Genomic DNA, 16635 nt, shown 5'->3' on the forward strand with positions numbered 1-16635 from the left:
AATTTTGAAAGCGCTTGTTGTATGTATGTAACAAAACATGATATTCGGTTTAATAAGCTACCTAACCATTATATTGATATAGCATAATTTTCAATAGTATAGAACAATGACATCGTAAAAGCAATAGTAGTGCCACAAACATCGGAGATCTTCATCTGGCTGGAAGCTACCGCTACAAGCTACACCCACAATATCTCGATGTTAAGATATCATTCCAGTAGGATCACAAAAGCAAATAGAGTAGATCTAAGGGTTCTTGCTCAAGTCCAAATTCACCAGATATGTGATCATATTGATCGAAGTTATAATGCTACATGATGTGTTAATCAGTAAGTAATTATTTGTCATCTTAAGTTAGATGGAAATTAAAATAACACTATCTTTTACACATAATATGCGTGTCCTCATTACAGTGCAAATATTATTTATGAAATATTTACGACGTGAAATACACGCTAATTTGTATAACTAAATTATGCTTTTCTTCGCTAATTATATTTTCAATATAAATTGTTGAGTTAGAATGTATGAACTATGGATTGCATTCCATCCGCCGATGAGGTCGACGGAACATGGATCTCATAAAAGTAAGTACATTTCTGTTTTATCTTACTAAATATTACTTATCTTTACATTGTAATAGAGTCGCCATCGGAAGAGGAAAACCTATTTCAAATACCTATGTATATCTCTAAAATTACGTATGTAATAGGAGGCAAACGGGCAGGAGGCTCACCTGATGTTAAGTGATACCACCGCCCATAGACACTCAGATTGCCAGATGGCTCGCAAGTGCGTTGCCGGACTTTCAAGAATTTATACGCTGAATGACCCTAAGTCAAATTGGTTCTGAAATACTTGTGTCTGTATATGCCATTAAATAAAAATATCCATATATGCCTTCTGGTTTCCGACAAATTTGTGGATTGGGTACACAATTTAACACTATGTGTCTTAGAAATGATTTATGATAGTCAACTAACTAACTAACTAACTAATAGTCAATCTGATACTTTGAAATTAGATACAAAATACGCGATTTTTGTTAGCTAACTTAAACGGCTGACATGAAATTATCAAGTGTACCTACATACAATACAATTAATTATAGGAAAGAGATTTAGACAGGCATTTTAATATAAGGTCTGTGAAAGCTTAAAGTTTATTCCAATTTACATTATTTTGACAAATATGTCTTGCTTTTAGATAACGCTTTTCTTAGCATGGGTTGCTCTATCGCAAGGTGACGAGTAAGTTTTTTTTCTTACCGTTATATTCAAAAGCTCACACAGATATATTTAAGAATCGAATGTTATTAACTCAAATATAATATTCCAGGGAAAGATTTTTCTCCCACCATAAACCGAAAAGGGATTGTTTCTGCCTACCACCAAGTCCGGTACATGCTTCAAAGATAACTGATTTGCTTCATCCACCACCAGGTTCCGAAGAAGTTAGGAAGGTTGTCTACGTATTTAAAAATTCTGTCACAGGTGAACATAAAATCTACATACCCAATTTAGCGAAGCAACGTGTCTTCCCCAATATTGCATACGACGCGAATGAAATTCTCAGATCCATTGATGATATGCCAATATTTAATGATGATTCTTGGGTTACTGTTAAAACGACGCCGCCAATAAAACAAAAGCACATCCATTATGAACCAGAAAAACCGATACATCAAGATAATTCAAAAAACCTCAATATAAACATCATAAATGAGTTGAAAAAGGACAAGAAGGATCTTGTAGACTTACACAGACCAAGAGAAATGAAAATACTCGGAACGTTACCTGGTAAAACTTTGCGAGACGAATTTGCTAAAAAAGAGTTGTATCCCAGTAGTAATATACATGTAAAAAAATTAAATAAGTTTTATCCTACTTGGTTAAACAAGGGAAATAGTATTCGCTTTAAACCAGAGCAACTACAAAAATTCCCATATAATGTAAAAATTATTTTACGAATTAATGGTAAGAAAGATATTAGGAATGGCCAACTAGAAATAAATGAAAATATTGGAGAAATTGTAGTCTATACACCGAAACACACTGTAAATGAATTGTACCCTAAGTTTGATGTAAATTCCAATATATCGTTTGACGAATGGTTAAATATCATGGTGAAAGCTCTGCACAATCAACTTAACTTTTCTTCTAAAGTTTTAGATATCAATGTACTTCAAATATTCATTACGAATGTTATACAGAACATCAAAATTTCCCCTAACCAGAAAGGCGGATCTTATGGAAACATCATAAACTTTTCAAATATTAATCTACGACCAATATTAATAGGTGAATCCGCTTTAATCAATAAGGTTATTAACAATGGTTTACTGAAAATACCATCTGGTATTGTATTCTTAGAAGCGATTTTTGTATCGGATAACAATATTCAAAGTCTTGGTATTATACCGATTGGCCACCTTTTAATTGATAAAAAAGAACAGATATCAAAAACTAGAACGGTACAAATTATGAAATCAATAACAACTTGTGAAAATGACGTATGTAAAACGAAGAAAATATGTAAAAATGAACAAGATGAAGAAGAGCCCTGTAAAGAACTTTCAAATGTAATATCGAAAGAAGCCGAAAGATCTGGACACCATTCAGGCTGTAAGCATTCAGTATGTAAGCAGAAGAAGTGCAAATATAATAAACATTGTAAAGAACATGTTTCTGGAGGAAATTTGATTGCTAACGAAGAAGTGGAACCTTATATCATTATAGATACAAATGGGAACGTGATATCATCAGCAATTGATGACTCACTTCAAACTGATGAAGAACCAGGTATCAGAATTGTCGGTGGCAATGCAGCCACTAACAGTGGAACTCCCGTGAATATTAAAGGTAGATCTGGTGACTAACTCTATATAGGTGAAATATGACTGAGCTATGTTAATGGACTTGAATCTTATTATTAATACATTCAGCAGCATACAATAGTATTTTTTATTTCACAGTGCAATTTATGAAATACGTATTGTGCTAGGTTCCAAAGTTAGACAACGCCCTCTATTATAAAAACTTTAAACAACTTAACTCAATTAAAATTTACATTCGAATGTTTTCTTAATAATTCGCGGCGTAATAAAACGCCCTCTAGCTGGGAATACTAGTTCTAAAAAGACTTCACTATCCTCTGAATGTGAAGAGTTCAAATAGTCTAGTAAAGATGGCGCTCCTTAGACTAATAAAATAATTTTTGATCTTGATGTTTCAGACGGTTTATAGACGGCATTGATACACTTTATAGTCGTAGTACTTACTACTTAACATAGGTGGCGCTACTACAAACAAACATTTTAATTTGAAAAACCGTAGTCTTACGAAATTCGGAGTGTCTCAAGCTTAATTAAGTTTGATGATAATCGCACAAAGTATATTATACTGTTTGATTATTAACAAAATGATGCAATTATAGAACAGACAACATTGTGGTAAAATCAAGTTAAGCAAGTTTAGCTCAGTTAAAAGTTAAACTTGAAGTTCAGTCAGTCACTGTCAGTGACCGCTGTTAGTCGTATTTCGTTACTTACAAGTTACCGCGGCTGTACAAGGACAAAGTTACGCTTTCTGAAATAAAAAGTATGAAATTATTTCAATTTTACCATTAATTCGTCGTGTTTTAGTGAAATTTTGGTTATTGAATAATGCAGTTTGATTAACTTATAAATGTTTATTTTGTCGTGATTTCGCGTCCTGTGCCTATTGTTTGTGATTGGGTCAACCTGTGCTTTAGATATGGAAGGATGTTATTAGCGATTATACTGTAAACATCCTTGCTTCTACTTTATTTGATGGGATTTTGTAACTGGTAAGTAATATATAATATCTATTTAATTAATTTGATAACATGCTAACACACTTCTAACTCCTTAAATATTATTAGAGTTATAAGTTATAATAGAGAAATTAACATATCTACATTTTATAACTTGTTCTTAACGGTTAAAAATAAAAAAAAGGTTTTTGATTTGATTAAACTACTACACTTATTTTTTACGGCATATGAAATAAATTCAACCAGGATTGTAGTTTTGCTTTATTTGCGGTTAACCTTGGCGTAGAATAATCTTATTTGATTGTTCTACATCGATAGAAATTGCTCTTTTGACTCGAATGAATAGAAGTTATTTACTAATGCTACTATTATATTAATATCCAAGTATTTATGCTAAATAATTACATAAGTATTTCCCAAGTAAATTTTGCATTCAAAAGCATTTTATAACAAAATTTTCTAACCTAAAACGCTTTGATGGTAATGGCCTTAAAACTATCAGTCAATCCAAGATTGGTTTTTAATAAAATAGTTTAAAGCACCTACTAATGTGTATATTCTATTTAGATATAAATATTTAACTGTATTATCGAAAGGTTGGTATTTCTTTGTTTTAGTCTTTTAAATGAACTTACGATTTGTAATTTGTTACCGACTTTAAAATAAGGTTAACTAACTGTTCATAAACAAAAAAAACCCCGAAGTTTTTCTATTCATCTCATCAAATTCTCCCAGACATCAATGACTCCAACCACTTAAGAATCACCTTGCAACTAACAAAAAAATATCCTCTAAAGGTCACTTCTTATTTAAAATCACAACGTTATCTCAAATGTTAAGAAAAACAAGGAAATTCAATATGCCGGATATACTTATTTTGAATTAGTTTTTTCCCAAATTTTTATAATTTTCGAGATGTATGTACATATTTTTTGAACTTTCGGTTATAAACTATTACACCACTCTCCGCCATTTCCTCAGGGGTTGTATGTTAATTATTATTACTTAAACATTCATGCCATATACGCCATAGTTGACTCATATTGTGAAATATCCTTTATTTATTGTTTAAATATTCCCATCGTATATGGTGCATTAAAACCTTGTTTAAACTACATTCGTCCCATGGGTCTCTTAAAAAAGGTTATTGACGGGGTTGACAAAACTAATCGTATATTACTATACTTTATATCAATTCAGTGTCCTAGTTCCAAGGCGGACCAATCAACCAAGAGCAGATATCCTTATTATGTTAAATATTTTTTCTTCATAAGCAAGTGTCACACCCCGTTGTCTTCTGCGACACAATTATTGTTTCGCCGGGAATCGTAGGCAATCAAAAATATAAATCGACGCGTTTGGCCATTGAATTGTAATATTTTGATGCTCTCTGATTGCATAGAAATATTTATGTTCATGAATACTACTGATAATAGGTCTCCATTCTTGTCATTTATTTTTTTCTCAAGAAAGCCATTTACGGATAAATATAGAAATAACATATTAATTGCGCAATACTAATTTGTCATCAGATAATATGTAACTGTTTGTCAGATAAAACGATTTATTGTCAATATTTCAATAATTTTATAGTTTGTATACATATACATATACATATATACACGCAAGTTCAAGATGGCACTAGCAAGGCGACTTCACTGTGCTTAGCTACTTACTAACTACTATCTTTGCATAAAACGGACATTTTCGCTTACAAATCCTAGATTGGAAATACTAATTATGATTAGGGATGAGTTCGAAATTACCGCACCAAGTCCAGCAAAACTTAGATAACTGATTCAAGATATGTAAATATAAATAATACTTATTAGGCCCTTCAAGGCTTTGTTTAAGAAGTTGAAGGAAATATTATGTCCGCTTCGGAAATAAATAATATCGCAAGGATCCCGCGGCGTAACATGTAGATTATAATATTCCAATCCCAAAATAAATATTTAAACAATTTATTGAATTCTAAATAATTTCCGTAGACTATTACCAAAACATACAGGTTTTCTATCCTTGAATGGAAATGTCACAATAAACATGTGGTAGTGTTAACAGGTTTTAGTATTATATCGGATAAATATGAAATATTCCAATGTTTTCCGTGGAATATTTCAAGAATTTTATATTTACGTACTCAATGAAATTTATAAAATTGCTTAACGTCAGTTTAACCAAAGTGTTTTTTTTTTCCCTAAAACAGTGAAGTGATATTTAGCCAAGTTGTGGGATACCTGAAATAGTAACAAATAATCTAACGAACTTGTTAAGATCATCAAATTTATCGTTGCGGCGGATATGTCTTATTTTAATAATAAAATTATTCTATTATTTAAAGTAACTATAGAAATTGACAGTGGCATTATTGCAATGAATTCTACAACCGCTTTATTAAAAACATATTGTGAATCTCATTGAAAGATATCGTGACTATTACGAATTCAGATGAAACAAAAAGTAATCGTGAATTTTAAGCACGAACAAAATTTTCATCACTATTCTAATTGCGAAATTATGTAAATATAAAGAAAATTCGTCTTTCAATACTTTGATTATAAACATTTTTGTCTCTAAAGAACCTGAAGTAAAATGTTTGATGAACATTTGATTCCAAGCCAATAATAAAACGGGAAAGATTTTACATTTAAAATACAGCACCAATACTGATAATATTCACGTAAGGACATCATTGCACAACAAATCCGGTATTACCACGTGCTGCTTTTGCAATCTGAGGTCTCTTCAAAAACCAATGCTATCAGGGCGATAATTTATACGAAAAATTACCTTCTACGACCAGATTCTTTTAACAACCTTTCACCGGGGCAAATGGGCCTTCCCAAATCAAAATGATTACAGTTAAAGATGAATTAAAATTGTCGTGTTTCTTTATGTCATGCTCGTCACTAGTTTGACAACAGGATCAATCTATTAGACTCTGTGAATTAATTGAAGTGCTATAAATAAAAATAATCTCGCACCCATAATCGCGGGAGATTGTTTCTGTAAGTTTAATGTGTCGGAAGAGGCGATATCCTTGACGACTTTGTACCTGATACACTCCTTGGAATTAATAAAATACAGAAAAAAGACTACCTTTACAAATCACTTTCCGGACTTCACTTAAAAATGATGTATATATACATTATGTATTGGCACAAATAAGAAGATAAGATATTGTAATGTAACTGTAAGTGTGCTCCTATTTTCACAGGCAAACGTGTTGGATTCATAAGAGTCAAAGTTAGAAGCCTCTTTTTAAAATTGTATTCTATTTTTAAAATTTATTTTTCATTGCACAGCAAGGTGTAAATGTCGCAGCCTCTTACACACATTTTGTAAATCAAATGGGTAGTAGTGAAGGGTTTATTTCCAGCTGTTCTTGTTCGTAGTAAATAGTAGCCATTTACTTTTTTGACGTCCATATGCGTACAAAACATATATGAGGTTACAAGGGCCTTTGTTATATCTAATTAAAAATACAGTTTATCATATATTACACATTATACTTGCAGCAATCTTGCGTTGCTTTCCATCCGTCCTATTTGAGTAAATGGATAAAATAAAATGCATTAAAATTAAATCTCCATTAGGCTTTCTCATGATAAATGATGCTGTGATTGTGGGCATCCGTTATATATAGGTTAAAGGATCAAATGGATAGGAAGCAGCAATTGTGATGAGATCAGGCGAGGTCAATTGCTGATATAAGATCATTCAGGATTTGTTGCTCACTTTAAACTTGACTGAACAAAGAGTATCAGATACCTGCACGGACAATGCGTAGATGTATGTGAAACTAAACATGTTTACATCGATATACGTATGGACTACTTCGTAAAGCCAACTTCGGGGGTTTCCCTTCAAATTTAAGAGGATCAAGATTCCTCGGGAGTACTATACAAGAACAAAAAAAATGTTTTTCGAACACAACCGACAACGTAAATCAAATCTTAAAGCAACTATCAAAAGCCTATAAATACTCCAACGCTCGAAATAACAGCTTTTTTATAATTAAGAGGTATTTGAAGTTGGTCCTAGGGGAATACATTTTGTAGGAGTTGGCATCACTGTGGTAAACTACAGAAGTTGTAGTCGAAAACTAAAATGATCTTATTGTATACGAATAGTTTACGATACTAACATGTATCTAAGACATGTCTATAACAATAAATGATTTTTAGTATTATAGAAAAGCAGCAATAGTTTACATGGAACTCTTGAGCACTAAGCGTATTTGGACTTAAACGGAAGCAAAATGAACATCTCTTGAATTGGTACATAGTATAGATATTGTAAGGAATGTGTATGAAAAATAAAATATCTATGCGTTCGTACGGTCAAATAAAAACAATAAATAAATCAATGGCGCTACAACCTTTTTAGGTCTGCGCCACAGACTATATAGCTGTTTCATGATCATTTGTAAATCGAATAGGCAAGTAGGTGATCAGCCTTCTGTGCCTGACGCACGCCGTCGACGTTTTGGGTCTAAGGCAAGCCAGTTTCCTCACAATGTTTTCCTTCACCGTTCGAGCTAATGTTAAATGCGTACATAGAAAGAAAATTCATTGGTGCACAGCCGGGGTCGTACCTACGACCTCAGGGATGAGAGTCGCATGCTGAAGCCACTAGACCAACACTGCTTAACTACTTTGGACTTAAACGGAAGCAAAATAACCATCGCTTGAATTGGTGCATTGTTAAGAAATTGTAAGGAATTTGTACGAAAAATAAAATATGTATGGGTTTGTGCGGTCAAATACTGACGTTATTTTTCGAATACTTGACCATTAAAATGTTAATGACACAAGTAGTAGCGATACCACGAGCTAAAAATATTTTTTATTACTGTATCTATTCATTAAAATGGGTTTGTTCTAAAATTAAGACTATAAAATCGAATTTTGTTTCGTTTTATTTTTGCTCTCAAACATCACAAGGATATGGAGGACAATCGGATACTTATGAAGAATACATGTGTGAAAATGACATGAGAGCTTAAGAAGGCTATCATACAACTACCTCACAATCGAGTACAAAATATTGCAGCACAAGTCACAAAGAGTTTTTTGTATGAAGTCGCATGGGTCCGCCAAGCATCCGCGAATATATATTGTAAATACATAAAATTTATATAGGAATAAATACAATAGCAAATAATTTATTAACACAGCAAGGTAACTAAATTATTTATCTCTTTCCTGTATTTATGTTTAGAAATGTCCTTATTCGTGCACAGAAACAAACATATTTTTAAGTCGAATGTAGAAGTCAAAGTAAGAAGTAGACATGGAGCGAAATTGGCTGTGCCAAAAATCTATTTGGAACTGTTTAGGAAAAACACCTTTATTTATGTTATGTGTATGGCAATTGAGGTTTATAATAATTTACCACAAGAATTATAAAATCTTCCGACTAGAGTCTTTAAAAATCGACTTAGTGTATTACTTTTGGAAAACATGTATTACTCAATAAATGATTATTTACGTGAGACACTGAAGTTGACATAAATTTAATAACATTTGATATGATATGTACGATACAAATAATATAAGAATTGACCAATTCATATCACTGATAATGTAAAATGTAAAACTCCTTTAAAGACAAATTTGCGCGACATTTTATGTGGCAGAATATGCGAACTTACTATTGTACCACCTTTTTGTACCATATTCTTGAAATAAATTATTATTACTATAAAATAATGTATCGGAACTCATTATAAATGTATTTCACATTCGTCATAAAAAAAGTAAGAAAGAAAAACAAAACACTTTACTTGGATTCAAGCTGGTCTCGTACCGGTTATAACCGATATACAACAAATTCTGAAACTTGAATTCAAAGTTTTGAATTAAAATATGGCAAGAAGCCGACCATGGCCATCTCCACGCAAAGGTCGTGTTGCGAAATTGATCTCCGATGCGCCGGAGTTCTACGAAGAAATACATTTTGTGTTATTAAGCCCTGACCTACCAATGATAGATGGTTTTTACATTCGTAAATAATTCTAGCGTAACTTGTTTTTTAGATAAAACCATAGTAAGTAGTCACTTTTATTTATTTGTTACTAGTCTAGTCTATTGACCAATTAAGTGTTTTTGTGTATAAAAATTTGTCTGGTCGGATTTGCCGTCCCATCGCATCTGATCTAAATAGAGAATTTAACTGAGAATAAGTGAGCTTACAAAGATTATAATGCGCTACGTGTTGGTCATTCACAGTAGAGACTTCTAGTGTGCAAATAAATTATTATATTTTTACCCACTTGTTTTTGAAACTCGTTGAGCAGTGTTGGCTTAGTGGCTTCAGCATGCGACTCTCATCCCTGAGATCGTATGGATTTTCTTTCTATATGCGCATTTAACATAGGCTCCAACGGTGAAGCAAAACATCGTGAGGTTACCGGCTTGCCTTAGACCCAAAAAGTCGACGGCGTGCGTCAGGCACAGAAGGCTGATCACCTAGTTGCCTATTAGATTAACAGATGATCATGAAACAGATACAGAAATCTGACGGCCAGACCTAAAAAGGTTGTAGCGCCATTGATTTATTTATTTTTTGTCAATTAAAGCTCATACAAAACATAACCAACTGAACTTACCAGCCTTTTTAAACTTTCTTAGAAACTAACCCGTATGAAGTGACTACCACGATCCACTTAAGCCAGCTGCAACTTAACTATAAAACATTGATTTCTCGTCTATTTTTATATAGTTTTTTTCCTCTTTGTGTATATGGTATACATTGGTGTAATTATTGCTTGTTATGTGTAATTTAGCTAGTGTTGGAGTACGAAAGTAATTTAAAACTGTATTTGCTTTGTTTAGCCCCTTCGGTAATTCATGTTTAGCCGTCCTCCGAATCCTTAAATGAATGTTAAGCCATCAAAACATAACATGTAAATAATCCAAGTCCCACAACGCAGGCTGATGGCTGGCCATGCGTCATACTTGTGAATGGGTGCTACTTGTGGTGATTGGTCGTATGTGAATTCGTGTATGCGGTGATGTTAGTTATTTCGACTATATATTTGCGTGTTGTTCCCACAAGAATGTAAGTACGTGCTTCTACTTCACCATGCCTCCTGCTGATAGAGGACCTTGGACAATCTGAGACAAATCTTTGTTTTTAATTTATTTTATTATTATTAATTACTTAAGATGTCATGTGGAACATAGTGTAATGGTTGCAGCTCCTTACTGACGTTGTATAAAGAAAACTGTGCGAGTAAAAAGAGTGGCGGAGAGTTTATTGCTTGTTCTTCTCTTCCGTTCTACGCCCTTGATTTTAGAACTGGCAGTTAATGTAAAATTAGGAGCAATTAATGTATATTTCTGTTTTTTGACGTTCAAAAGTGTACAGTTACAGTTCTTCTACCGTGAAAAGTTTGAGATCCATCTTAATTCCTAAACTACTAAATCTGAAACATGCCGTGATTATACAATCCACGCTTGGTAACTGAATATCAGTCTTCTTATTTTAGCCACATTGAAGGTAGAAAAAGGCCTGAACTGATTCGAGAAAATACTGACATGGTCCAACTATGAATATTAACTGAGAGAGGTCAACCACCCACACATGCTTAGCTTTGAGATTAGCTTCACTATACTCTTCAGATTGTTCAGTACCTATAAGGCCTCTCCCGAAATTTAGAACAAACAAACTCTGTGAACAATTCTAATGGTGAAAGAATTTCTAGGAACGGTTTTTCGTTGATTCGTTATAAAAATACAAATTTGGCGGTCTATCCATAACTAAATAAATAACAATTGACGGCGCAAATTTGTGTATTATATTTGTTTTGTATGTGTTTAAATTTTATTGAAAGTATTTAACTGGTACCATAAACGCAAAAGAGGAAAACAATTTAGAAGGATAGACCAGATTAGGGAAACTGCAGTTACATGCCTGAGTGGCATAGTGAAAACAAAAATGGCGGGATTAAGGGGTCTTTGTCAGAAAAAAACACATACATATTATTATTATAAGTTTTTTTAATTTACTTAGACTTTATTTTTCTATAAATAGAAATTGCGCTCAACTTCATTAGCTTAGTAAATCATTTGGGCATATACCTGTGAACATTGTTATATTATATTTATCTATGTTATATATGTTCCCATCGAATGTGTGACTCATATCTCAACTAAGGTACATATACGTATCTCTAGGTGCAATCTCGTCTTGAGTGCTGTCAAATATGTCAAACTTAACGGTAATAGTGGTTTGACAGCTCTTAAAACGAACATTAAATTGAAGTTCCAGAATGTTTAGACCTAACAATACAATGGTCAATCATCCACTAGTTGCTATGTAAACATGTATGAAGTAGGTATACATCGTTACCATGGCAACGAGTATACCTACTAATAACAAAATTCACAACAGTTACTATAGATACAGATCTTCGTAACTTATGTGGGCTTGAAGCATCGTATTACCCGTATAAAGATTGACAGACAAGCGGAGGATGCGCAGTGACACGGGTTGAATACTAATTCTCTTATTTGGGACTTGTCATTTATGCCTGTTGCAATGTCCGTTACTGGCCTTCTTAATGTCGTAATGTTTTCATGGTTAAAATTTTTGACGTAATTTAAAATACAAAAAAAAACTAGTAAAATATTCAGTGTATGACTATGACTCCTGACGAATTGAATTTGACATATCGATACATTATCATACACTTTAATCATTAAATTAATTAAGATACGAAGTAATCATGATCTTGACAATTATAAAACCTTCGAGATTGGATTATGTCGACACATTACTTAAAAAAAGTAGTATGAGTTTTTTTCGCTTAAGCATTAAGATCAACTTCACTGTTTTATAAATATCTACGATATTTTTCTTTCTTTCTTATGTTTAGAATGGTGAGTGTACTACGTAATGATAAATTTCTTTATTTATCTTGATAACAAATAAAGCCGATTGTAATCGTTGTTTAAGTGCAAATATACAGTATTTACAATATTCTTAACCTACATAGTAATAATAAGTAAAAAAATTTTTAAATAGAAAATTAAATAACATGTGTGTGTACTTATTTATGTAATGCCTTAGAAGTTATACGAGTACTTCTTTGGCGTAGCAAGATAATAATATTTTTAATTTTTTTATCTCTCGCCTTATTCTACGTTTAAAAAAAAGATACTAAGAATAGAAAATAGGTATTTAATACATTATCAGTTTTAAACCATTATCTAGTTAAATAAAGTTTATTTAAAGATCACAAAAAAGTTCTACATAATTAAAGAAATGGACAGTGTTTATTTTAAAATGACTATGCTAACTTGAGGGTGTCGGATATTTGTGACGGTGTGCGGGTGTCGGTTTTTTACAATGTGCGCGCGCATTGTAAAAAATTACTCTCACCATATGTTTTCCATAACGCGCCAAATGAAGTATAACTTCAAAAGTTGCAGTGGAAGTTTACCTTTAATACTGGCAGCATTTCCTGGCTGTATGCAAATTATATTTATTAGGAAAAATTGTTCACAAGTTGCGAAATATTTTATCGTTTTAAATAAAATCATTGCAAAAATAGGGAAATGTTTGAATCTATCGTATTAAGTGAATTAATGTAAAATCTGACCTTGTACTAGACGGAAACATATTAAAGGCCAATGTCCTTGGTAACTTAGTAAACATTTTTTCGTTGCTGCTGATTTATACATACCTAAAACACATTACTAATAGGAGCCATACTTACCGTCTTAGAATAGTAGGTATATCAGCTGTATTCGCTATAGATCGATCCCTCCTGTATCTTAAAGTCCAACACGTTTTTACAGATCATACTCTTACTTAGGTGATATTAAGTCCTTACTGAGGGTGCTATATAGCAGTGTGACTTTGGTATGCGAAAAATGTCTTGTATTTTGACATATTGCAGTCATAGCTCACGCTAAGTCTCATTTCTGCAGGTGACCATGGTGTGTTGTAGGCTAAATGCGTAATGACTTTAGAACTTAAAAAACTTGCGGTAAAAATAGCTATGAATGTACATTGTCTTCTGTCAAATTTATCAATAAAATCCGTCCATGCCAGATTGGGGGATTTTGAAATCAGATTAACGAAACATTATTTAACCATGAAGGATTTACGTTCACCACCGTTAATTTAACATTTTAATAACTTATTTTAACAATAACTTTTTCGTTTAAAGAAATATCTATGTACCTATTTGTTTATTTAAATTTAATAGTATTTATAGTAACACTAAAAATACCAATATAATATATGTTATTGTAAATACTTGTTCGAATACAAAGCTATAACCAAGAAATCTGTATAGAACAAAATGACACAGGAATGTGCAAAAATGTGCATTTTTTAAATTATTGGATTGCCTTCCATTGCAACTTGATACAAATCTCTGATTACGTAAAGTATGATAATCTGTGGCCTTTCAACAGTGGCCATTCCTATTATAATTAGATGTAGAAAAGGAATAATATATATAATCATTTATAAAGACGTTTAAAAAATAGATTTACTTATATATTATTAATAAATATAAAATAATGAATTATTAGTTATTGCTAGACATATTGCTCACCTGTTGTCTTTATTGGTTTTGTTTACATGTTAAGTGACACCGCCGCCCATAGACACTCAGATTGCCAGAAGGCTCGCAAGTGCGTTGCCGGCCTTTCAATTAACATTTTTGTATTGTTATTTAGAACTTGCGTAAAAACCTTAGAAACTTTTGGCCGAGAAGAACAACAATATTATGTATGATTATATTATTATCATATTGAAATCTAAATTGACTAAAATGAGTAGGTAAACTTCATAAAAACTTAAAGAAGAATAATATTGTTATAAAATGTATGCCCATTAATTACTCCAAAATTACTGTGTAGTTAAAAATAAGCAAAAAGTTTTAATAAGTTCCGGGTTGATATGGTCATTTGCGTGCGCGCACGTTTTGCAGACAGACCGAAAATAAACACGTTTTGTGTATTGTGTGGGCATTAAGGTTATTGATATGAATTATCATTGTTTTCTTGCGAAGGTTTCTTTCGGCAGTGTTGCGAAAATCATTTGTCCACTGTATATCTTCAAGCATACTTATCGTGATAAATAAACAGCAAATGTGTGTGTTTAAATGTCTAAGTTGATGTTTCAGCTCAGATAAGTCACAATATGTATCTATTTAGTAATTCACTAGTTATACTCTAAAACACCACCTACATTTATATACGATGTATAATATATGACGAAACACGTATTCCAATCAGGTATTTACATTAGCGCGTAAATTTGGAAAATAAAATAATTATTTTTCCGTGAGGAATCGATGACATGAATAAATAATATTCTACATTCGAACCCACAATTGCGGTCATTGCTATCAGAAGTTTAAGAAGGGTAAATATTTTATTAATGATGATTATTGATTGATACATCTGTATCTTAATGACCATTTAAACGTGTTAATAGATTTCTCGTGATTGCTGTACACATTATGTTGTAATAAAAAATAACCGGTATATCTTTGATATGACTAGTGTTGGCCTGAGATCGTAGGTTCGATCCCCGCCTGTGTACCAATGAACTTTCGCTTGCATTTGACATTCGCTTGAACGGTGAAGGAGAGCATCGTGAGGAAACTGGCTTAAATGAGGCACAAAAAGACGTCGCGTGTAAAGTACAGGAGGCTGATCATCTAGTTGCCTATTAGATTGACAGATGATCATGAAACAGAAATCAGAGGCCTCGACCTAAATAGCTTGTAGCACCACTGATTTTTAAAAAAAATTATATCTAAATGTTGGTCCGGCCATAATAAATATTAATTTATAACCAAACATAGTCTTCAAGTAATAAAATTTACTGACACATCATGGCGACATAGATTAAGTAGGTATCTACAGCCGAAATGACGGGTACATTTATTTAGAAATGAACCCAATCAGTTCAGTATTAAAGATATGTATGTGGCTAGAAGGGGAAATGATATCTGCAACGAATCCATCCACATTAGCTGTATGACCAATACTTGATTAAATGTTTTTCAAAGATGCAGACACGGCATACAAACAAGTCAAGACAAGACGATTCGCAACTCACATGCCGCAATTCTTGCCTGGCTACGGGGCTTTTGACGACACTTTTTATACAGATTAAAACTGAAGATAAGCCCCGCGTGCGACTGTGACGAAACAAATGACCAAACGGTGGTTCATTTACATGTAACTGTCTGACTCGAAAGAGCCAGGTGCTATCTGTAGCTTGTGGTATCCCAGAATGGTTTATCTGGCGTGTTGCTCGAGCACTGATGGAAAATATGCTGCCACAGAATTGTCAAATGTCTGTAAGATGAATAGCATATGAGGTGACTCGCCCATAAATATCATGAGATGTCAAGCTCAGCAGTACTAGTTTAAGCAAATAAAGTTCCTTTTTAGTAACGGAATTAGAATTTCATACTCCCGTTGTTAGCTTCTCAGGCACAGATCTAGTTCATCTCGTGCCTGATAGGTTATTTTGTAAAAAAAAAATATGATGGTGGATGGAATCAGATGGAAATATCCATGAACCTTGACAATACGTTTAAGTATACGCTGGACACTTTCTATCTATATTTCTAAGTCTCAAACATCTCATGGTATGATATTACAACCTCGTCTCTGTACGAGATTGTGATCATATACTGAGTGGTCCAGTGGACAGAAATCGGATAGTAATAAACCGTGACGATGTGTAAATTAAGAGCACAACCTTGCAACATTGACAAAACCATGTTATCTATGTAGAAAATCGCTTGCGGGTAAAAAAAACAATACTTATGTCTGTTTCAAAACAAACCGAACT

General features: G+C 32.7%; 1 protein-coding gene across 4 annotated transcripts in view; it reads left to right on the forward strand.

The window, feature by feature from the left end:
* The first annotated feature begins 529 nt into the window (after positions 1-529).
* LOC123720121 (torso-like protein) overlaps positions 530-16635 on the forward strand; it is a 42946-nt gene continuing 26840 nt past the window's right edge. For 3 of the 4 annotated variants that reach the window (XM_045676646.1, XM_045676629.1, XM_045676637.1), the window contains exons 1-3: positions 532-587; positions 1207-1250; positions 1339-3828. Coding sequence is in view for 1 of the 4 variants with exons in the window: in XM_045676620.1 (XP_045532576.1) it covers positions 573-587; positions 1207-1250; positions 1339-2878 (1599 nt within the window). In the remaining 3 variants the exon portion in view is untranslated. Of the gene's footprint in view, positions 588-1206; positions 1251-1338; positions 3829-16635 lie in introns of those variants that run through there. The other variant, XM_045676620.1, reaches the window with a different exon arrangement.

Source organism: Pieris brassicae, chromosome 1 (assembly GCF_905147105.1).
Source record: "Pieris brassicae chromosome 1, ilPieBrab1.1, whole genome shotgun sequence".
NCBI lineage: Eukaryota > Metazoa > Arthropoda > Insecta > Lepidoptera > Pieridae > Pieris > Pieris brassicae.